Source organism: Panthera uncia, chromosome C2 (genome assembly GCF_023721935.1).
Source record: "Panthera uncia isolate 11264 chromosome C2, Puncia_PCG_1.0, whole genome shotgun sequence".
Classification (NCBI taxonomy): Eukaryota; Metazoa; Chordata; class Mammalia; order Carnivora; family Felidae; genus Panthera; species Panthera uncia.
In genome coordinates, this window is record NC_064810.1 from 115107328 (window position 1) to 115132615 (window position 25288).

At 40.9% G+C, this 25288-nt stretch overlaps 1 protein-coding gene across 2 annotated transcripts in view; it reads left to right on the plus strand.

The window, feature by feature from the left end:
• The first annotated feature begins 4795 nt into the window (after window positions 1-4795).
• Window positions 4796-25288, plus strand: part of PLOD2 (procollagen-lysine,2-oxoglutarate 5-dioxygenase 2) — a 110796-nt gene continuing 90303 nt past the window's right edge. Inside the window, exon 1 of one of the 2 annotated variants that reach the window (XM_049628697.1) lies at window positions 4796-5146. In XM_049628697.1, coding sequence (XP_049484654.1) covers window positions 5026-5146 — 121 coding nt within the window. In that variant the 5' untranslated portion in view covers window positions 4796-5025. The remainder of the gene's footprint in view (window positions 5147-25288) is intronic. The other variant, XM_049628696.1, reaches the window with a different exon arrangement.

Below are 25288 nucleotides of genomic sequence, written 5' to 3' on the forward strand. Positions count from 1 at the left end.
AATACTTGTTGAATAAATATCCTTGTCTCCTTTTTTCCCTCTTACATGTACATTGAAACCATCAGATTTTGTTGGCTCTACATTCAAAGTCTATATAGAAACTGACTTGCTTTTATTGCTACCAACCAGGCTGAAAGCACCATTATCTTCTGGACCACTGCATTAACTTCCAAACTGGTCTCCAGGCTTTGCAATTCATTTTCCCCACTCATGCCGCTTGGTCTAACCACGCATCTAGATTCTGTGATCCTTCTCAAACCCTTCACCAGACCATGTCACTGCTATGTGTACAACAATCCAAATGATGCGATCTCTCTCTTTTTTCCCTTGTGGTGAGAACACTTAACCTGAGATCGACCCTCTTAACAGACTTTTAAACGTAGAGGAGATTATTGTTATCTACGGATGCAGTGTTGTACAGCAGATCTCTAGAACTTATCGGTCCTATACAACTAACATGTTACAGCCATTGATTAGCAGCTCCCCTTTTCCCCTCCCCCAGCCCCTGGCAACCACCATTCTATTCTTTGCTTCCGTGAGTTTGACTATTTTAGATGTAAGTGGCTTATCTCACTTGGCTTAGGACCAAAGATGTTACCAGGCTCTATGACTTCACGCCGCCCCCATATCTGCTTACCTTTGCCCTCGTTGTTTCCTCTCAGGCTACATCTCCTACTAGTCTCATCCACAGTCACTGAACTCCTGCTCATTGCTATCTTGCCTTCTTTTACCACTCCGGATATGTTCTAGCCTCAGAATCTTTAAGCTTCCTGTCTCTTCTTCCCAGGACACAGTTTCCCCATGCAGCACAATCACCTCTTTTCCTCATCACTTTTGGATCTTTGCTCAAGCATCATGTTCTCCGTGAGGACTTCCTAGGACCTCCTATACAAAAATTCAGCATACCCTCCCCTCCTTGGTCCTTCCTAGTTACCTTTCCTGATATATTTTCTCTCTACCACTTATCACCATGATATATATTTATTATCTTTCTTTTTTTAAATGTTTATTTATTTTTGAGAGACAGAGAGAAAGAGAGAGAGAGAGAGAGAGAGAGAGAGAGAGAGGCAGAGAGAGAGACAGACGGAGAGACAGAACCTGAAACAGGCTCCGGTCTCTGAGCTGTCCGCACAGAGTCCAAAGCAGGGCTCGAACTCTGAATGGCAAGATCATGACCTGAGCTGAAGTTGGACGCTTTACTGACTGAAACACCCAGGCGCCCTTATTATCTCTTTCTTTATGTAAGAGTAAATGGATACGGATGTTTGTTTTTTCATGGGTATATGTGTTTTACCAGCATCTAGAACAGTGTCTACACATAGTAAGTATACAGTCAATGTTTTTTGAATGACTAAACGAATGAATGAATACATACTATTATGAGCCAGTTACTTAATATGCAATGATGAAGAATTGGATCCTGCCCTCAATAAACAAACTGTCAGATAAAAAACTGTCCAAAATGAGAGAGGTTTGTTTAAGGAGTTAGAAAGCCTGGAACAGGGGTACCTAACCCAGCCTGAGGTAGGATGAGGCACCAAAGTTGGGCTTCCTATAGGAGGTAGCCCCTGAGCCTGACAAAAGTTAGCCTAATGAAAGGAGGAGGGAAGGTTTGGAGACGAGCTTATTAGACGGAGGGACGACATGAACGGAGACATGGTGGCTGAGTAGATGCTGTTAGTGCTCCTCTCATTTTTCCTCAAAGCTTTTTACCATTTCTGAATATGCCAACCTGACTTACGGCCAAGAGCTGCATCATTACTGGGAGCCTGCTATGCCTACAGCATAGCCAGGCTGGGAATGCCTCAGAATTAACAAGTTTCCCTCAGTCCTTAATGACTAATGAGTGTTAGGGTACATATACCCCAGTTCTCTCCCCCTTGGCCAGGTTATTTTGGAAGGGTAAGTACATCAATTCTGTTGGATTGAACTCCAGTCACTCACTGTTGTAGATTTAATAATGCACCCATTATGGACTAAATTCCCTTTCCTCTGCCAGTTCATCCTCAGCTACCTCTTTCCTTTGAAACTCCCAAAAAACTGTTGATCCTTGAATCGTGGCTCAGGGTTGGCCTCTGGAAAAAGCCAGATGAATACAGTGATTTTTACCCAAACTCTAGTGAATAAAAATGACAAAGTCTTTGGTATGCTTTGGGAGATAATAAAGCAAACCATATTGGTTGTGTATAGGGTATGGGGGGAGAGGTGATTAGGTTTGATAGTAACGGAATGTGAATTCTATGTTAAGGGACTTGGATTGTTTCCAAATTCCTTATGAAATCTCTGAGTTTGGGGATAAAGTAATCAAAAGGATATCTGAGTATGATGAAACTACCTGTGATAGATACAGTGGTATTGTACCGGGGCGGGGGGGGGATGTACAGGATGGGTGACCAGTTAGGAAACCGTTCAGGCAGCACAGTTAGGATATATTCAGGAGTGCGTTGGTGAGGTGGCAGTGAGAATGGAAAGGAATAGACGGAGTGAAAATGTCCAAGGGAAAAAATGACAGGCTTTGGAATCTAGTTGTGTGTGTTACGGGGGTGGAAGGAGAGAAGTAGAAAATGTCTGAGGCTATGTGAGTTAGAGAGGAAAAGTATCATTAACAGAGATGAGGAAGCCGTGAGTGGGATCTGGATTTGATGAGTTAAAGACATTTGGGGTTTGTGCCAGTGGAATGTCCAAGCAGAAACGTTCAGCAGACAGCTGGAAATATAAGAAGGCAGGAAGGATTTGGTTTCAGAACTGGGGCTCTTTCAGACAGCGATAAATGTGCCTGGCTATCTGAAAATCCCCAAGAAACACTGGCTTTATACAAGCCTTCTAGCCCTGACCTTGTGACTCTCAATAGAGGAGAAACGTCGTAACTTGCAGTCATCGGTGGACTTTGCAATTGAAATACACACACACTTGTGAGATGGAGACGCTGTTTAAGTGTGCACGGGAGCGAAAGCTAGGCTTTTGTGGCAGGGCAAAAAGCTAGGCTCTAAGCAGGTGAATTCTTGAAGATATGGAACAACCAGGGAAGCAAGGAGTCCAGTTCACAAAGTTTGGCAGAGTTCAGGTGCAGTAGCCAGGTTTTGGAATTCTGGAGACTGAGATTTGGCCCAAAGACCAGCCATTCCCTTGAGTCCTCAGATTCAGAGGACTGATGTTGTTTGTTTTCTGCCTGGTTTTATGGAGTGGCGCTGGCCACACAATGAGGGATGTTATTAAGGAATCCATCCCTGAGCTTTTTCTTCTTCGGGCTGAATAAACCTTATTTCATTCTTCTCACAGGTCATACTTTCCATCTCTTTAATTATTTGTTACCCTTCTCTGAACTTTCTCCAATTTTCCTCTTAAAATGCTGAGACCAAACCTTCAAAACACAGTAACAACTGGCTTAGTTCTGGGCATAGGAAATGGTTTTCTAAAACGTCACACCCAGGCAACAGTTCTTTGCAGGTTTTTCCACCTGTTTTTAACGCGACCATTAAATTGACATGCGACTATATCTATATAGAGGTGACTCATCTATATATCTTGAAAATTTGATCATAATGGGATATCTTTTTCAATCATTTTGTTTTAAGTTTATTTATTTATTTTGAGAGAGACAAAGGCAGTATGAGTGGGGGAGGGATAGAGAGAGAGGGAGAAAGAATCCCAAGCAGGCTCCCTGCTGTCAGCACAGAGCCCAAGAGGGGCTCGGACCACGAACCCTGAGATCACGACCAGAGCAGCAACCAAGAGTCCACTGCTTAACCCTCTGAGCCACCCAGGCGCCCCAATCATTTTGTTTTAACTTCAAAGGCTCAGAGTTGGGAGAAGGTGTTGGCTCCAATCTTTTTTTTTTTTTTTTTTTTTTTCATTTTAGGAAAAGAATGGTAAAAGATTACAGAATACTGCCGTATTACCAGTCTGATTCTTTTTCTCCCGTAGGATAGCTCACTCATATCATGAAATATATGGAGCACAACTGTCACGCCCGTGCTTTCGCCCCTGCTCATCCCAACAGCTTGAACACCGGGCTAGCTAAAATGTGACGAGACGGAGTACACAGAAAGTGAATTTGCTTAGACGTGAGTCAAAACTGGAAGCAGGGGAGGACGCGCCAGGGACCTGAGAGATGGCTCGGACGACTCTGGGAGTAATTTTCCATGTGCACTGAAGGAAGATCTTGTAAGGCACAGCCTCAGGTTACACACGCTGGACTGCCATTCCGCAGGATTTACAAGCCATTACTGGAGAGCTCTCCTGGCCCAGGCGGGAGGAGGAAGAAATGTTCGCCGGACCATAAAAAAAAAACTTTAGGTTACAGAGTAAAAGAAAAACAGGGCCCTCCTTCCGCAGAGGGAAGAAGCTCGCCCCCCTGAGGGTAGGGGTGGAGGGTGGGGGCGCTCCGTTTCCAGGACTCAGAGTCTGGCGAGGTTGCTGAGGGTTCGCAGCCGCTTCTGATTAGAGGGTGTCTGACACCCACTTGGGAGAACTCGGGCAAACTCGCACCCTCGGAGGCTCCCGGGAAGCTTCTGGTGCTGAGGCAGCAGAGAAGAGAGCGCCGCCCGCGCGCCGGCCTCCCCGCGGCTCCTCCCCACTCTCCCAGGCCCCCACTCCCAAACTTAAGCACACGCTCCCTGTTCCAGCCAGAGCCCTGCGTGAGTCTCTACACGTAGCCGCAGACAGCTCCTTAAATAGGTCGGAGTTGAGCAAACAATCCCAGACGTGGGGCCCGGGAAGGCTAGCGGAGGCGACCGCACCGGCGCGGCGGGTCAGCCGGCGGCCAATAGCCGGGGTGCGGCCCGCCCTGTCGCCTCCCCCTCGGGGAGCCTATAAGTTGCCCGCGACGCCGGGGGGCGCCCGCTCCTCCGCGCCGGCCTGGTCTCGGCCGCCCTCCCGCCGCTCCGCCGCGCGCACTTGGCCCGTCGCCTCCCGACCGCAATCGTCGGCCCCGGGCGGACCGGGGTCCCCGCGCTCTCGCGAGAAGTGCGCCGCTGCAGGGCAGTGGGGGCGCCGGGGCCGGCGCCGGCCCTCGAGAGGCCGAAGATGGGGTGCTGCGCCGGGAAGCCGCAGCTGCTGCTGCTGCTGCTGCTGCTGGCGCTCGTCTTGCAGCTCTGGAGTCCCTGCGTGGGTGCAGACCCGGAGAGGCCTTCCAGCATCCCCACAGGTGAGCCCTCCCGCGGTTTGCCCGTGTCCCGGGAGGCTCGGCCGGCGGGGGTGGGGGTGGGGGCAGTTCATTCATCCACTGGCCCCTCGTGCGGGGCTGGCCAGGTGAGTAGGTGGGGGGGGGCGTCCCTCCCCAGGACTGCAGAGGTGAGTAGGTGGGAGCCTGCCCTTCGCCAGGACCACCGAGGTGAGTGATCATCCTTCCTCCTCGGGACGGCTGAGGTCTTCCCCAGAAGGGCGCTAGGGCGGCGCTGGTCCCCGGGAAAGCACCCGCCCTCGCGGGTTCTCGGAGTTCTCCGTAACCTGGGAGCGCACGAAGTTTTCCTTCAGCACCAGTTGGGGTTTCCTTTTCGTCTTGCAGGTCACGGGGCACCAACACCTTTCGGGCAACTCTCCTTTTTCCTCCTGTCCTGGAATGGGCATGGTTTATTCGTGTTTGAAGAGGCAGTACTCCCTCTGTGACCTAAACACGGGGCTCAGTGTACTTTCTGATTGATGGTGACACATTCCTTCCAGCGCCCCAGGAAGCAGCCGGTAACACCTACCTCTTGCCAAAAACAACGCTCAAAACCTTGGCTGTTTTCTCTAAGGCGGACTGGCTACCCAGTACCTCCAGGCGGCAGCTTTCCTCCTTGGGGATTTGGAGGGGAAGCTGTGGACACACATCTCCCCTTAGCCACCCTTTTCCTAAGCCTGGTGCCATTTCTTGTTTTCAGAAGCTGGAACTGCGGCGAAGAGTGCAGTCAAGTTCGTGTAAAACAAAACTTTTTACATTTAGCGGCATTAAAGAGCCTCACCACATGTTTGTCCAAACACACTCTGGTGCCATTTGCTGCTCAGGAGATATCCTTGGAGTATTCCACTTTTGTGCTCTGGCTCTATGGTCAGCTCTCTGAAATTAGATCTTGCCTTTAAATGTCCTTGTGCTGTACTGTTTCTTTTTTTAAATTAGGATCATTTTGTCTTTTTTTTTTTTTTTTTTTTGTAAGCAAATAGGGCGTTTTTCTGCTTGAACTTTAAGCGGAAGGACAGAAATTTCTATTTCAGGTTTACAGTCAGAAAATGACATTTGATGTAGAACCCAGGTAGTCCATCTAAGCCATAGTTTTGTCTTTATCTTTACGTGTTTCAGAAGGCTTCAGTGGGCTGCATTGCCTATCTTTCTACATTCCTGCCAAACAGTACTTGCTTTGTGAGCTTGAGAAACTTCAGCATTTAGATGGAGTTTTGTCAGTTACATGATGCTTTTCTTTCTCCTAGATGAATGTGTTTGGTTCACAATGCATTTCTGAAACCTGTGCGGTTCTTTTAAATTTGAACTAAGTTTTTTTCATAACTTTAACATTTCCTTCTAGTAAAACACCTAGAAAATAGACAAGTAAATGCCTCCAGCAAACTTGGAAATAGGGACATTAAAAAAAAAAATCCCTAGAAAAAATGACTTTCTTTGTTGAAACACCCAAGGAAACCTTACCGGGAAATAAAATAACCTCGAAGGGCTTTTCTTCCTTTAGAGGGACCTCTTCAGGCTTTGTATATTTTAGTTCACTGCATTATGAACACCGTCTCCCCCCAACCCCCCCTTTTTAATAGAAGGTATCTCTGTACCTTCCTTTAGGCTTACAGTCAAAGTCATCTTGCTTTCCCGCTCTGGCTTTTAAGTTTCATGGACCTGGACAGTAAAAATTTAATGGATTGTAGCATAAGAGGGAATTGTAGATACGAATGTTTTCCTCAGCAAGTGACCACATAAAACCCACTGCTGAAATCTGAGTTCTGGTCGATCTTGGTGGGTAGGCATGGGGAATTCAGTTAGCGCCTACATGCAGGAAGATATTAATTCGTAATACGTGGAGGCAGCAGAAGCCAGTTTGAACTTTTGTGTAGGTAAATGTGATTAGCTGATAAACATAGACGGTACACTGCTTGATAATACGGCCAGAGTCATGGACTATGTTTCATTTTCTCCCTTAAAATATTACAGCTGAGAATAGCTAAATTGGAAACTTCCTTATCTATCTAAGCATCAAGTGAACCTTAGAACTCGAACTTGTCTGGCTTACTAGGAGGTCTTTATAAGAAAAGTGCTTATCATTTCTCTCCAACTGTATTTGTCACCATGTCCCAGTTAGCCATGAAGAAATGGATTATACCAGGCTTTCTTGGCCCAGTTGAAATTTTGAGCCAGATCATTATTTATTGAAAAGGGCCGTCCTGCACATTGTTCTATGTTTAGTAACATCCTTGGCCCCCACCCACTAGATACCAAAAGCACCCTCCTCCAAGTGTGAGAATGGAAGATGTCTCAAAATGTAAAAGGACCAAATGTCTCCTGAGGGGAAAAATTGCCCAAGGTTAAAAACACCTGGATTAGAAAAATCTATGCGTATCGGAGGCAGTGTGGCATTATGGTGTTACTGGAATGTTAATAGCAACTCCTTTTTGAAAGCAAATGTTTATAGTGATTTTCCGTTTTTCCACTGTAGTAAGGAATGTGCTATTTGAATCACATTAATCAAGTTTTGGAATCTAGTTTTTCTTAGCTCTGTTTGATGCTGTGCGTTGACCAGAGTTGAGAACATTGTTTTTAGTTATACCTACTGAGAGTTCGCTTGTGTACTGTGTTCGTTCCTTTTTGGTTACCACTTTGCTTTTAGCATGGAAAGAATCTAAGTAAGATTTTGGTTAATAACACTTATTTTCTCCTAGAATTATTTATAGGGATTTTACCATAAAATTTTATCCCTGTGGGAGCTTTTGAGGCAAAACTCTCCTAATGAGTCTCCACAAATCAGATTAAAACCCTCATTTATCTTTCCTATAGTTTTCTGCCTTCCAGATGAGAGAAGGAGACGTGTGGATGTATTTCCACCAAGTATTTACAACCAGGTCTCCAGGCCAGGATCAAACTTTTTGTGTGTTTTCTGAGGTACCTTGACTATTCCCTGATCTAAATTGGGCAGAAACCAAGTTTTGGGCAAAAATGAAGGAAATGGTTTCAGATGTTTATGTCAAGACCAGTACTTTTCAACCATGTTCATTTATAAACTCTTTAATTTACTCTGGAGCATTCAGAGAGGAAAGCAAAGGTTTGTCCGATCTGCTGATGCAAACTGGCAATTTGGGGGGTGGAGAAGGGAAGACCAAGGTCCTGGAGAAACCTCTGGAAGGGGGGGTGCAGAGAGAGAGAGAGAGAGAGAGAGAGAGAGAGAAACCTCTGGAAGGGGGAGACAGAGAGAGAGAGACAGAGAGAGGCTTGTCCTTCTGCACATTTTCTGTGTCCTAGGCTCCAGCTGCACGGAACAACTCATCATGCGTAAAAAGACTGTGCCTTTTATTTCGTAATATAAAAAGGGACATAGAAAACACCTCTGGAGAATGTGAGGATAGTAAATGAAAGTTAAATTAAAATACCCCTTTCTTCCCATCACACCAACTTAGACATTTTAAGAATGAACTCTGATCATAACAACTCTTTTGACGATCGGAACCTGCAAACTACTGGTTGAAGTGCATCATCCTTGGAGGACAGTTGAGTAACGTCTAGTGGAATTGATAATTCACATACCTGGCAGGTCTGCATGTACAGTACTCTCAAATTTCTGTGTCTGTCTGTTCTCTTTGAAATTCTATTCATTGGTAAGTCTAGCTGCTCGGAGATCCTTCCCCTTACTGTCTTTTGTTTGGCTCACTTTCTCACTTTTTAATGCAGTTGGTTTATATAAATAATACCTACTTTTATGATTGCTTTTTTTTTTAATGTTTATTTTTGAGACAGAGAGAAACAGAGCATGAGTGGGGAAGGGCAGAGAGAGAAGGAGACAGAGAATCCGAAGCAGGCTCCAGGCTCTGAGCTGTCAGCACAGAGCCTGACATGGGAGTCAAACCCACAAACTGTGAGATCATGACCTGAGCCGAAGTCGGATGCTTCACTGACTGAGCCACCCAGGCACCCCTGTATGATTGATTTTTATGTTTAACAAACTGTAAATTCTTTGAAGTGAGGGACTAAGTTATTCATTTTTGTGCTCGTCACAGTATCTTCCCTGTTCTGTCACCAAAGTTCTCAATGTATATTTGTTGCGTTTCTGGCCCACTTGTAGAATTTTGAAAAGTAGTATGCAGTCAGTGAGATTGCTAGCTGCTCATTTCCCTAGGATTTTGACTGAATTCACCAACCTCCCTTTCTCTACCCGGGGACCCATACACTAACATGATGTAGCAATTTATCAATGAAATATCTGACAAGGCCTTGTTTCTGAAATGTGGTTGGCAACTCTTCTCCGTGGGCTATATCTTTCTGCTCTACTTACCTTACTTAGTGTAAAGTCACACCTTCAGGACTACTTTCAGGTGATTGGATATCATGATTTTTCAAAAAAAACCTTATGGATGGTGAAGTGGAGACTTGAAATGGTTATATAACTTGCAGAAAATCACATAGCTGGAAAGCTACACGGGAGGAACTTGTGTCCTTTCTCCAGGCCGTGCTCTGTGTCTTTCCTGACCTCCTTATTGTTCTGTTGGACTTTCGGGACCTGGGGGAAAGAAATAGAGACCAGGCATCAGAGACCTAAAGAAACGAAAGGAATGTTTTGCTAAAAGGGAAACACATATTCGTAGGTTTATGTAAATGGTGGGGGAAAGGAATTGGCATGGGCTGCGGGAAAACTGGGCCCTAGGCCAGGGTAGCAAACTATGGTTCTTGGTCCAAATCTGGTGGCACCATAGCTACCTGTTTTTGTATGGCTGGTGAGTTAACAATCGTGTTTGCCTTTTTAAATGATTGAAGAATACCAAGTGAAAAATAGGACATTGTGACATGTGAAAGTTATTTGAAATTCCGTAGTCAGGGTCCATAAAGTTTTATTGGCAGACAGCCACACTTATTTATTTATAAATGGTCTGGTGCCATAAGGCAGAGTTGAGTAGTTGCCACAGAGACCGTATGGCTTGCAAAGCACAGATTATTTACTATCTGGCCTTGTATAGAAAAACTTTGCAGATCCTTGTCTTAGGAGATGACATTCCCGTTTAAGCTGTGGCTCAAACAGATCTGCTCTCTTGGAATGAGCCAGATTCTGGACAGTAGCAGCTGATTCTGGGCATTTGAAAGGGCTGTTTTTCATTTTAGACTTACCAGTGATTTCTGTGGTGTCTTTAATATAGTTTTAGGGCTTCTCTGTTATTTCTTTTTAAACATGGCATTGATGCTAACTAGACATGTACTTTGTTATAGTGTACTTATGATCAGAAAGGAATAAAACACTAATGGCTGATTGGAAAGGAGATGCATCTTCTTCAGAGCTAGTGGGTGTTCTAGTATTTTGGTCTAGAAACTTGGTTACGAATTTGTGGCTCAGTTCCTGGGAGGAAATGATTCGCACATTTATCAATGAGTACTTTCATTTTTCTTCAACAATTGCTATGAATTAGACTGAACCGAGAAATTGGTGGCCTTTAAAGTGACAAATATTTTTCTTTGACACTTTACTAGCTTGCGTTTGCAGTGGTGTGCTTGCCTCACTAAATTAAACTTAAAAACCATCGAGAGTATATTAGCCAAGATATACTTATCCTGATTAGTAGAATTATAGACTGTGTTGTAATTTGTTATCATTGTACTATTTACTACCTTAAGGCCTACAGTGTTACAGCCTGTGTTTGGAAATGATGTTACTGAGGATGGTCTAGCAGTACAGAATTTATTACTTTTCTATTAACTATGTCACAGGAATGCCCCTTCAAACACTATTGTTTATAATCAAAAAATAACTTTCAATATCTCCCGCTCAGGATAACTTTATTTTAAAACACAATTCAAAGAGTGGACATGTGTTATTTTTATACACAGAGGAATGGTTTCCATTACATGTTTTCTTTTGCACGTTAGAGGAGGGAAATTGATTTCTGTTAATAATTTTACTTAATTTTAAGTATAAATGCTTTTATTAAAAAACCTAATTCAGGCTAGTGTATTTATTTGCTTGGTTACTGAATTGACTCAAGTATTTTTCAGAGCTTAAATTGTATTAGTAGCATACTGTAGCAGTTTTGGGAAAATAGCAATCTTTTTTTATTCCTATTGAAATTTGTTTATATCTTCTCTCTTAAATTTATATCTTAAAAGAGATGTGACTGAGGAAGAAGCTTAATTTGTTAGTGTGGAAATATACTTCATTTACTATTTCTATTCTATAAGGAATTTGTTTTAAACTGTAGTTTGTATAGGTTTAGAATTAAATTTTGTCTAACATGGGAAAAACTTTAAACCAAGAATGAGTAGTAGACAGACAGTCTTTGCTTTCCTTTTTAAGATCAACAGTGATATCTTTTCTTTTACCGTTCTTTCAAATTTTATTCTTCCTACAAGGGAGTATCAGTTTCTATGCAAGTTTCTGAATGATGGGAGCACTCCATTATTAAGATGGAATGGCAGGGTCTGCTACATCTGAGTATCTTCTCCTTTTAGGCTGAAGGTTCATATTTCTGGAGAATGACTGGGTTTCTGGTCAAAATCTTCACTAGAAAGGTAAAAAAAAAAAAAACCCACCACATGTCAATTTTAATACAGTTGAAAGAACATGCAAAATTATATTCTCTACATTTACTCTATAGTAAGTATACAAATATACTATGTGAAACTTCTAATACAAGTAAGAGTTTTGGTGAACATGCAATTAAAATGAGACTAAATGGGGGGATGGTCAGGAAAAGTGTTTCTAACAAATGTGGTTAAGTTAGTAAAATAGGTCAGAGTTAGAATTAAATCTCATTTGTTATATTGATCATTATGTTGATTTTAATAATTGCTTTCATTGTTTGTGGGTGCATAAGACATCCCAGTGTGTATTACATTTACCGGTCCTCTGTTCATTTTCTTTAGGATTACAGTCTCAAGCTTTTAGAAGGAATTCTCTTATTTATTTCTAGTTACTGCTAATGTTTTTTATTTTTATTTTTATTTTTTAATTTTTTTTTTTAACGTTTATTTATTTTTGAGACAGAGAGAGACAGAGCATGAACGGGGGAGGGTCACAGAGAGAGGGAGACACAGAATCTGAAACAGGCTCCAGGCTCTGAGCTGTCAGCACAGAGCCCGACACGGGGCTCGAACCCACGGACCGTGAGATCATGACCTGAGCCGAAGTCAGACGCTTAACCGACCGAGCCACCCAGGCGCCCCTGCTAATGTTTTTTAAAGTTCCTTCCAAAGAGAAAGAGAGAGGGTTTTCCTCTGATTTAAATGCTAATGTGGTTCTGCTCCTCTGTGCTGTGGACATTACAAGGTAAACATTCTTACGGCATGAAGGAACTTTCAAACACATACAATTTATTTTTTATTAAAAAAATGTTTTTTAATGTTTATTTTTGAGAGGAGAGAGAGAGAGCCTGAGCCTGAGCAGGGGAGGGGGAGAGAGAGGGAAGCACAGAATCTAAAGCAGACTCCAGGCTCTGAGCTGTCAGCACAGAGCCCGACGTGGGGCTCAAACTCACAAACCATCAGATCATGACCTGAGCTGAAGTCAGACGCTTAACCCACTAAGCCACACAGGTGCCCGAAGCACATGCAATTTTTATCTCTCTCCCTACCATCCCCAGTCAGTCCCAGACACTCAAGTACACTAAGTTGATTATACATCATGCCACACAGCTTCACCCTCCTGCAGGCACAGCAGGAAGTGGAAGAGGTATGTGGAATCCTAGCAGTCTTAGGTTCTTCATTCTGGGCATTGTTCAGGAAAAACTCCAGAAGCTATACTCCTTAATTCCCGTGGCCACAAAGTCTCAGGACAGAGCCACTGTCCTATTAGCAAGGCTCTGACATTGACTCGTCTGTTTCACTGGTTTGAAGCCTTATGGGGCTTAGGGTGCTGATTACTTACAGTTACTACATACACATAGGGCTAAGAAGGGAGCCAGTTACTTTTAGGTATTTTAATTCTCCAACTAGTTCTTTAAACATTTACTCCTTTTCTTCCTGGTTCTATCAGTATGATAAACACCAGCAGCCATTTCAACATCTCAAAAACAAAAAATCAGCAAATACAGAATTTAAATCATTTCTTAAAAAAAACACACACACACAAAAAACCTGGCAAACAGTTTGCAGGCAGACTAAAATGACCTCCCTAATTCAATCACCTAGGGAAGTCTCACAGAGCTGTTATGCAGGAAGCAAACTGGTCCTTTGATGGGATTTTCCAGTCATGCCCAAGCCAGCAATGAGGCCCCTTGTCTTCAGAGCCCCCCCCCCCCCTTCTTCTGCTCAAGCCATGTTAGGTCTTTCCTGGCCTCCAGCTGGCACCACAACTGTGACCAGAGTGCTCTGCTTGTCCAGACCATCTAAAATTCTTGTCAGCCACATCTAGAGAAGGACAATTCTCCTTTTCTTCTTAGTTTAGTTTAAACAAGGTTGGAATTTTTTAAACAGTGACTTTACTAGGTAACCAAAGGCAAAACAAAACAAAACTCCGAACTGGAAAACCACCAAAGCAAAGAAATGAACGGACTTACAAAGTAGAGACTCAGAGTTCTTACTACACTCTGACTTAAGTATAGTTAGAGACCTGCATACCTGGCATTTTTTGGGCAGTTTCTAGGTTCTGGGTCTTGCTCAGCTTTTCTTTCTCCATTCTTCAATCCCATTTCTACTTTTTCTCACCGTGTTCTTTTATACATACAGCTCTTTCTTCTCCAGGGTTGGAGTCCATAAAGTCCACAGACTTTATATTTCCAAAAGTGTTGCTAGGTTGTGAAATAATAAGAAATATATATTTTGGTCTCTGCCCCTGGTTCCTGCTAATATTTGGTCTTTGATCCTGGTTCCTGACACAGAGCTTCTAAAACCCTTGTAATTTTTGAGTGATAGAAGTATCTGTCATAGAACTACTAAATCCCTTAGAATTCCCTAGGTGGTAAGAATGTCTTTTGTTCTAATGAGGTGACTCTTGATGGGCTCTTGAATGGGAGCTCTTCACCAGAAAAATCAAGCCACGATTAGAAGCTTGAAGCTTTCAGCCCTGACCTTTGTCTTCTGAAGAGGGAGAGGGTTTAGAAAACAAGTTACTAATTGGTTATACCTACATGGTGAAGCATCTATAACAATCCCTAAGGTATGGAGTTTGGAGAGCTTCTGGGTTGGTGATTACATCTATATGGAGGGAGGTGGTGCAACCCAACTCTTTGGGGACACATGGGATCCTTTCATACCTCACCCTATGTATCTCTTCATATGACTCTTCACTTGCATCTTCTAAAATATCCTTTGTAATGAATTTGCAATAGTAAGTAAGTTGTTTTCCTGAGTTCTGTGGGCTGTTCTAGCAAATGATCAAACCCGAGGAGGAGCTCTTAGTAACTTCTTATTTGTAGTCAAGTCAGACAGAAGCTGTGGGTTACCTGGGGACCTGCTACTTGTGATTGGCATCTGAAGTGGGAACAGTCTTATGGGAATGAGCCCTTAACTTTTAGGATCTGTGCTAATTCTGGTTGAATTGAATTGAACAACAGGATACTCATTTGGTTTGGGAAAATTGGCCAGTGTGGGGAAAAAGTCCACACATCTGGTGTCAGAAGTACTGTGTGTAGTACGAGAAGAGAAACATTCCTGCATTTCCCTAGACATAAGTACACTAGGTATTTTTATAGTTTCATGGGTCATATCAGCATAACCCTAGGCTTTGGCCAGTCTATTTTCTTTTGTAAGGAAGAGTTTTAATGCATTTTTGCCTATAACTCTTTTGGTATCGCTTTAATTCTTGGTTTTGAGTACCAGTTTACATTAGCTTTTATGAGTCTACATACTTTAATAAATCTATTTTATTTAATTAATTTAACTTTAAAAATTCTCCCAGAATACATTTTTTTCTAGAGGTAACTAACCTATTGTAACTTCTTAGATACAAACGTATGCTAGAAATAATTCCCATTGTGTAATATTACGAAGCATGACTATTAATATTTCAAAATTTAATTCGAGTATTTATTCATTGTCTAGTCTGTGTTCTGTGTTGCCTTATGGGAAGGAGAAATAGAAAAACAAAACGAGACAAACAAAAAAAACACACCAGACTCAGTCCCTGTTCCATATTGAAATTCTGAGATTCTTACAGGAGAAATGATGCATATGTAAAACTGAACAAATCAAAGAAGCACTTACGGTGAAGCAGCCTGGCCTGTGGGGAATAGCACTGACATCTGGGTATCAGGAAACCTTGATCTAAGTTCTAACCCCTCCATTCACCAACCTTGAGCCAATTATCTTGCTTCTCCAGACTTCCTTTGTAATGTATGTTCTTTATAGCTCCGTTATTTGATGTCTCTTGAATTGTGTCAGGAAGTGGAGTGGAGACAAAGGCTGCAGGAACCAGAAAACAGATCTGAAGAAACTTACTATCAATACATCCCTTATGCCAAAGGAAGCATAGACACAAAGTTGCTTTGTATGTTAATATTCTAGTTCTCTCAGGAGCTGGAGTTGGACAGACCTTGATAGTGCTTTTTTCCCTAATTAACTTTTGATTTAGAGGTAAGAAAATAAGCCCAAGAATAACTAGAATTAAATTTACATTTAAAAATATTCGAAGCGTTTTTATGTGAGAGGAGAAACTAGGCTAGTGTTTGATATGAAGGTGTTTTCTGTCTTCTGAGAGAAATCATGTACTCTTCAGTACATTTAAATACTGGAAGCTGTTTTGAAAAATGGCTTTATATTCCTCTGCTTCAGTCTTGACTGTTTAAGTCCTACTGGTTAATAAAAATGATGCTGGTAACTCTCTAAAATTAAAAAGAAGCGATTGTAAAAAATTGGAGGCCCTCTTCCAAATTGTTCCCGAAACAGTCATCAAATCACCTAATTTTTAGATTCACTAAATACCTTTAAAATATGATTGCATTCAGTAAACTGGAAACATGGTAAATAAAAAGAAAATCAGTTTATAGGGTAAAAGTATTTGTGTGTGTGTGTATGTCTCTGTGTCTGCATGTGTCTCTAGCCATGGAGATTAGTTAAGCCTTAAGAATGGATTATAAAGCTGGAATGCCTTTTGATCTGGACTTTTCTGTGGTATATTGCTCAATCACTGTCACAGTACCATTTATTCTACGTGTGTTTGCGCCTCTGGAATGGAGTATACCTTGTGAGTGGTAGTGTCTTAGACCCAATCTTTTCAGGAGATGGTGCCCTATGCTTTTTCTCTTTTCTTGGCTTTTACTGTTACTGTTTGCAGAGATTTTATGTAAATTGAAGGAAGCAGTTCAGATAAAACAATTGGAGGGGGAAAAGGGTGGCTTAATTTTGAAAATATTTACAGTTGTTACTTTTTCATGTGCAACATTACCAAAAATCACAGAACCATTTAGCCTGGATGTTGTTTTTGGAGATTAACTGTGGTTTATTGAATAAGAAAGTAAGCATTAGCAGATGTTTTTTCCTATAGAGTAGGTAAGGTTAAAGAAAGATCTCTTTTAAAAACTGATAAACTAACCTTTGTATTATTATTTAACACAAAGCGATTGGTATTTTCACGTCCCATAAGCATAAGGTTTTCTCGTAGGGTATAAAATCCTAAGCAGCCAAGCCCCTCTTCTCCATAGCAAGTCACGGAATGGCCTCGATGGCAGTGGTACGAGCAGCACCATTGTGGGCTACTATTTATGGATGAGTGGATAGGGAAAATTTTTCAGGTTGAGGGTAAAAGATAAACTAAGAAGCTTACTTTATACCAAACATGCATACCTAAGAAATGACTACAATTCATAGTTAACATCTTTTCTGTAACTGGATGCAAGATGTGAATTTTTCTTAACACATGTCAGAATAGCCCACACTTGAATTAGTTTCAAGCATATTTGAATTGTAGAAAACTCTTTTGAAAATGAGTCCTATTCAGTGTGAAGAGGTGGTGAGAGGTAGAAGGTAAGTGGAGAAGGTGAAACTGCTTGCAAGCATGCTAGAAAATGATAACATACGTGATTCGAATGTGTTCTGACAATTAATTCAAAAAACTGAACTAGAAGCCACTGCCCCAATGCTGGCAAAAGGGAACTTTGCTTATGTAAAATTGGATGTGCACTGAACAAATGTGGTTTGAGTATTTTCCTACTTAGGGATTTGTTCATCTGGATTATGCTAATTGATGGCATAGCATTCCTATTATTCACAATAAATTGTATATCCCAGCCATTCTTGCCATGCATGACTCCCAGCCTGCAGTCCTGTGTACCCGGACATGCGCACCGAGACAGTGTGCAGTACTGGGCTTGTTTTTCACTTGGTTGCCTTGGGCATCAGTAGAGGTTCAGAAACATAGACACTGTGACTCTGAAGACCACATGGCAGAAGAGGGTGCTTCACGTCTCTTAGTATTTCTCATAAACTATGGTAGAAGCCTGTTGTGCCTTGAATTATCTGGAAAGCTATATTGGTCCCACTTTCATCTTGGATATTTTACTAAGAATTTGAGGACGATACTCCTTTGCATTTCAAACGTTAAGCAATACAGAAGAGAATGTTTGCTTTCTACATATAGCCAAAGAGGGTTCACCATACAGCAAGGAGGTTGGACACCTCTAACTATGAATTAACTAAAGTATGTATGAGCTCGCCTGGCTTACTGGGATACAGTCAGATGCTAATAAGCTGCTTACATGCTAATTAGGAAAAGATGCCCTGTGGCCTGAGACAGTGTAGGGTAATGGTTAAGGGGAGAGGGTTTTGGAATCAGACAGCCTGAATTTAAATCTCCTCTCTTTTCTCTTTTTTGCTGGTTATCCTTGGAATAAGTTACTTAACCTCTCTGAATCCTCTTTTCTTTATAAAGGTGATTGTCTCCTAAAGTTGATTTGAGGATTAAATGTTACAATGCCAGTAAAAGGCTTAGCACAGGGTCTGCAAACAGAAAATGCTCAGGAAGTGCTACTAACTAATGTTATTATTTTACACAGTATAATTCTGATTAACATTATCCTAAAGTAGAACCTAGAATGTATAGAATTAATTCTTGTATTCTGATTGGCAATGGGAAAAAATTATAGGCTCTCAATAGATTCTAGAGAATAAGTTTTAACAAGTTAAGATATAAAGACAACTTTTTTTTTCCCCAGGGGAACCCCAAGGAAATAAATAATAAATTTAGTGGCACAGTCTCTTTGGTGATGTTCCTTATTTACTCAAATTCAAATCTTTGAAGTCACTTTTTCTCATTCCTCTGATTTATTCTTGATATTGAAATGTGTTGAGTTTCACTCATTATTTTCTCTCTGTTTTTTTTTTTTTTCTTGGTTTCATTTATAATGGAAAGCGTATCTGTGTATAATATGTAATTATCTCAAAAAGATAAAACTTTTTTGAGATAATCATAATACTGTTATCACACTCAATAGTAATTCCTTCGCGTCATCTAATGCTTATTCAAGATCAATTTTGCACCTTTCTCAAAATTGTCTTTAAAAAAAAATCTTGGGGCACCTGGGTGGCTCAGTTGGTTAAGCATCTGACTTTGGCTCAGGTCATGATCTCATGGTTCATGAGCTTGAGCCCTCTGTTGGGCTCTGTGCCAACAGCTCAGAGCCTGGAACTGCTTCAAGATTCTGTGTCTCCCTATCTCTCTGCCCCTCCTCCGCTCACATTCTGTCTCTCTCTCACTCAAAAATAAACATTACAAAAAAAAAAATCTGTGCTTTTACAGTTGGTTTGATCAGGGTCCATTAATTTCTCCTGCTAAACACTCTCCAAGCTATCACCAACTTAGTCCAGGCTGCAGATCTTGGGCAGCTTGAGGGTTAAATCCACCCTGCTTGCTGTCTCCCAGAAAACTTGAACTAAGTCCTATATTTTTAAAATCAGGAAATTTTACCTGAAGTCCAGGATTTATTTCTCTTGAAGGGAGGTGGGGAAGGAAGACCTGGAAGGCTGGATTTGCCTTCCCACGTGGCAACAACAGCTGGCTGATGCTGAGGGTTCTCTGCCTGTGGCTGGTGCTTGTGCCCCTGTGTTCACCACAGCTGGCACCTGGCCTCTTCACTAATATGTGTTTGCAGCTCCTGCTCTGGGCACACATCACAGGATGAAATAGTTATAATTGCTTCTTAAGTTATCACGCCTGTCTCATCTTTCCATAGTCCTCTTTCTCGAGTCCGGTGGCTCGTAACCAGGAGTGATTTTGCCCCCGGCCCAGGGGATACTTGGTAATGTGTGGAGACATGTTTTGACTGTCATGAGTGGTGGGTGCTCCTGACATCCTGTGGGTGGAGGCCAGGGATGCTGCTGAAACATCCTGCGATGCACAGCACATTCCCCCACAAGAAGGGATTACCTGGCTCCAAATGTTTCCAATTTCAAATTTCACTGCCCTGTTCAGAAGCTTCCTGTGCCTTCCCTATTTTCACAAGTGTGAAATACTTCCCAGTTTTCACTCTGTATTCATACTGGACTTCTCAGTGTCCACCCAAAATATTATACTTTTGCCTTTCTTAAGTCCTATCTCTTTTTTCAGTTCCTTTTCTCTGTCAGAATCCCTCTTGTCCTTTTTAAGACCTCCATCTTTCCCATTCATGAAGCTGTCTTTGATGACACCTTATCACAGTATTCTCCAAAAATCATTTTATTAGAACTGGAGACTTTTTTTTTCTGGAGACTTTTTAAAAGATGACCTATTTTAACATTTTCCCTTACTACCGTCCCTGCTTCTCTAATCCAAGAAACTGAATCTAGAGATATTAAGTGATATATCCAAGGCATCTCCTGGTTCTTTGCCTCCCCCCACCCCCATGCTAATACATGTTACTTAATTAGGTATTTAATATGTTATTCTAAATCTTTTCATATGAATTAACTTCAAATTCTCAGCTGGATTTACCTGCAGGAGGACATTGACAGTATCTCTTATTTTGGGTACCATGTCTATGAATTGCTATGCCTGTCAACTGCAAGCCTCTGGAAGTTTCTTTGCCCAGGAGCCCTACGGAAGGGTAGTCTGGTAACCCATGGCTCACCTCAGTCACAACTAATGAGAAAAATGGGTAACTATGTCTGTCAGAGTTCCATTCAGGAAAGAGAAGCCATTTTAGATATCTGGAGCAGAAGGGGATTTAACAAAAGTAAGTATGGACTTACAATTACAGGAAAGGCTGGAAGAGCAGGCTTTAGGCTGACCCTTTAGCCTTGACTCCTAGAATAGCAGAGCAGCTGACCAAAGTAGGACGTTACCTACCTCAATTACAAATGGGTGGTAGATGGGAATATGCTGCCGTAAATATAATTCAGAGATCAGGAAGTTGTCTCCATTGACTCCTTATTCACACGAAACTGGTAACTAGACTCTGGAAAGCAGAATTCAACTACTGCCTCTGCAGTATGTCTGTCTGTGTGTCTGTCTTCCTCCCTCTCTCCTGTTCTCCCTTTCTCTCTAGCTGTATAAAATGGAAGACTGGAACACTGGTGTAGAGTAACTCCACATCTTTTTGACCATGCTTACCAACGGAAACAGACAGAAATCGTGGGGAGAAGACCACTTGTCTTCCACATCTCATAGAACTGAATCTGGATGATGGGGCATAATTTTCATCTAGAAGTTTAGCTCCGAAGGAGTTGGAGACATATGGCTTTAACATTTATTTTTTTATGACTTTTTTTCAGTAATCGTTCTTGAAGCTTGACAAATCATTCAGTATTTTCAGAGTTTTATGGCTTTTTGGCAGTAGGGATGCAAGTATGGGGTCAGCATTACATGAAACATATGGTCTACTTACACGAAAGTCTGTCATAAAGTTCTAAGATTTTTGAATGCTTTTTCAACTTTTAAGAACCAACTGCTGAGGAAAGTCATGGGAAAAAGGAAATAAAACTATAAAATAGAGGCAGCTAAGTAGTAGGAATTTATCTCTTCTTATCCTTTTTTTTTTTTTTTTTTTGACCCTTTTTGTAGTGGATCGTAACCTACATGGAGAACAGTATAGGGCAACTTATCTCTAATTACAGTTTTATAGTGTTTGTTTAACTTTCGGCTGTTTGTTCATTTTCTTCTTTTCTGGTACTTTCATCTTACACAACACCCTATTAGATTTCAGTGAATACTTAGCTGACTAAAGTCACTTTTCTGAGATGAAACAACTGGGGCTTATTTAAGGCTTCTGGAATTTGAGAGGGTCAAGAGATAACGGAAAAAATTCTGGCTCATTTAGGAAGGAAGGATTTAATTTGACTCCACTTCTTAAGTCTTCATGAAAGCAAAAGTACAAGAGAAAACTTTGTGGATTACCATAACTATACTTCACAATTATAGACTTATTTTTAATGATTTTTATTTGAAAGTTTGGTTTTCATGTAATTTTTTTCTTTACTTTTATAGTTTCTTTGCTCATAGCAGAAACTATAAATAAGCTTGTGGCTGAAACTTCTGCTGAGCAAATCTACACGAGTATCTTGCATTATAATTAGAATGTTGGGCTTTCTCAAGATTATCTGGAGTTGAGACATACAAATATTTCATATTACTTGACTTCTCTAGGCTCTAAGCTCTTCCCTAACTACACATGGCACTTATTTATTATTAAATTACATCTGTTTTGCTTATTTTTGACAACTCCAGATGTTAAGTACATACATTTCAATGTTAAAATGAACAAACTAACAAAAGCTAGGTTGGATATGGATGGATTAGATTAATAAATAAATGCCAATATAGGTTGAATATGCTACCATGGAAATTTTAGCGTTTGGGTTTTATGTGTGTATGTTTAAAATGATAAGTCTCAACATTTACAGATGTTTTTCATCTGTAAATCATTCTGAAGACTCCTAAGAAGTGACAAATCTTTTGAAGACATGGTGAAACAGCAGGAATCAGTAAGAATTACAACACAGCAGACTTCATGAAGATGGTATAACCTCGCTGAAAAATTGTATTTTAGTTACAATGAAAATATCTGAATATAAATGAAAATGAAGGCATTTAAAAAGAATAAATTAAATTTGTCCATAATCCTACTATCATTAGTAAACAATGTAAAACATTTTGATAGTTTTTTCCCTTTTTTGGTTCACATTTCTTCATACATTTTCTTTACAAAATCAGGATACATATATTGACAAGCATAAAGAGATAGTTTTATATTCTACCATATTCATGAAACACTACACTGTAAGTATTTTCTCATGGCTTTAAATACTGTTGAAGTTATGATTTTTAAGTAACATTTTGATATGTGAGAGAATGCTGTAATTTCTTTAAAATTTTTTTAAGTTTTATTTATCTATTTTGAGAGAGACAGAGATAGCATGAGTGGGGAAGGGACAGAGAGAGAGGGAGAGAGAGAATCCCAAGCAGGCTCCACGCTGCCTGCACAGAGCCCGATGTGGGGCCCAAACCCACGAAACTGCGAGATCATGACGTGAGCTGAAATCAAGAGTCAGATGCTTAACCAACTGAGCCACCCAGGTGCCCCAATAATGCTATAATTTCTATAACCATTTTATTATTGGATATATGGTTTCTTTTTCTACTTTTTATTAATGGAAATAATATTATAGGGATATTCTTGAAAATGAGTTTTGGTTTCCTATTTTTAGAAGATAGGTCCAAGAAACAAAGTGCTGAAATCAAAGGAAATGAACTCTTTGAACTCCTGTTGCATATTATCGAGTTGCTTCTTACAGGTTATATGGTTTGTCATCTTCACCGGCAGGGTACCAACTGGTCTGTTGCATGGAATTCTCAGCTGCACGACTTTTAAAAGAATTTCTTCTAGTTTTTATGGGAAATCGAGTTTGATTCTCCAATTTATAGTGATTTATTTCTTAACTTGCCAAAATGAAAGCATTTGTTTTACCCCTGCGATTTCTTGTGTGAGTTGCATGTTCATATCAACGAAGTATGCATTCTAGTGGAGTGAGAAAGGAACAATAAATAGACCTATCAGGGAGATACAAGTACTACAAAGAAAAATAAAATGGGATTAGGGGCAAGACTGTTGAGGTTGGCAGTGCTGTTTCAGGTAGTGTTTTCAGGGAGGACTTTTCATATTGGTTACATTTGCACAGACACAAAGGGAGGAATTGTCACTGGAAGAAGAGCATTATAGGCAGCCAGAGTCACAAGTGCCAATACCTTATAATGTGCTTGATGTATCTGTCCCCGGAACAGCAAGTTTTCCCATGTGCCTGCAGGAGGGGCAGGGAGGGCTAGTGGTGTTAGTGGTGGAAGAGGAGATCAGAGTGACAGGACCAGATCCCTTAGGGACTTGTAGACTATGACGAGGAATTTGGATTTTATTGAGAACAAGCCCCTTTGCTGTATGGCTATGTGGAGTACACTGATCCCTCAGCTGGTAGAGTTGTAGACTTGTTATTCAGGCATGGTGTCAGGAATAGGTTGAAGTGGGCAGGGATAAATGCAGGGAGATCCTTCTGGAGGCCATTTCAGTAGTCCAGGGAAGAGATGATGGTGCCCAGATTTAGGCCAGTCACAGATGGTGGTGTTGGTAAGGCTGAATTCTGCAGTGCTGATAGAATTCGCAGATAGATTGGGTGGGGAATGTGAGCAGAACAGAGGGGCTGAAGTTTTTCATGTTAAAAGTTTAAATTTGTCCCCAGGTTCAGGCATCTACTGGGAGTCTTGGAACTTATCCCCCACCAATAAGGGGCAACTACTGGATATGTAAATCAAACTGTCATGCTGTATACCTTAAACATACACAGTGATGTAGGTCAGTCATTTCTTAATAAAACTAGAAAAAAAGTTTAAGTTTGCCTGAATTTATGTTAGTAATATAGTCTAGGTGCCATGTATTTCTCACTTTTGTTTGCATGGAGTGGAACTTCTTTAAGGAACTTTGGTAACTATTTTATATAGTTATTTGAATAATCACCGTGATTAAAATTTATAGTCTTTTTTTTTGTGTCTCTAAGGTTGCTCTCCAAACGTTTATTCAGTAAGGTGCTGGTACTGAAAAGCAGGCCTGCTACTACAGAAATTTTGCAAGGGAAGTCAGAGTGTTAAACTCTAGGAAGAAGTCCAAAACAGCTGCTGTGATTCACTGAACTGTTTTCACTAAGTTTGGGAGGGAGCATTCCACAAAAATGATCGTTCAAGTGCTGAAAAATTGCAGGGCAGCTTGAAGCAGATTTTTAAGTTTATAGAAATTGCCATATAACTAAAGCAAGGAAGATGGGAACAAATTTGGGGGCGGGGGGGGGGGTGGGTCTCTGGCTTCATGACTGTAAGATCAGTCAGTGCTCCTGCAGAGTCAGCTGTGGTTTGCACCAAGGCATCAGTGTGTTTGGTTTGACAAGAGATCGGAATGTGCTGATGGTTCCTTTCTCTTAGGGTTTGATGCAATATATTAATTAAAAAGCTTTATTTGAATTCATCTTTCAAGTGTTTGTTATTTATCATGCTTCATCTGTTTAAAAGCAAGCACCGGGAGATTTGTGTACTTGGGAAATACTTCCCTTTCCATTTAGTTCAGTGGGAAAATTAATTGTGTAGTATGAGAGGTTTGAATTTTGTAGCATTTTCACTGACCATCCTTTGCATAAAACATGCAGCTACCCTGTAGTTGGAAAAAGGCCCCCAGTGCTTCTGATATGTGCCACCGTTAGTTTTCAGAAGGAAATGGAGGGAGAAAAACTGGAAAACAGACACCAAAAATGAATAAGCAACGAGAGGAGAAAAAAAACAATGGAGACAAATATCTGGAGGGAATAGTTTGATACAGCTGGACAGTGAAGTTGGCACTAAACTTTTCTGCTAATTGAATCAAACAAGGAAACTTGTTGGATTACATAATTTTCCATTTACTGAAAAAAAGAAAATACCAAACACACATTGATTTAAGGTGACAAAAATGTGTTTAGAAAAAAATTAGTTTCTTTTAATGAAGGAAATTTAATAGTAGTAGATAGTAGTTCAGTTGTGGTTTATTTACAGTTACTTTCAAAGGGCTGTTTTCTTATTGTGTTAAATTGTAACTTGGTAATTGCTTTTCTGAGAGGAACATTTAGTAAACTATGCAGTAGGAGGACATTGTTACAAATCCTCTGTCTAGGGACAGAAATGAAGAAATCTAGAATAGCTGGCAAAGAGGGGGTCCCTGGGATTATATTCAATCTGACTCCCTATACACACGGCACATTTTTTCA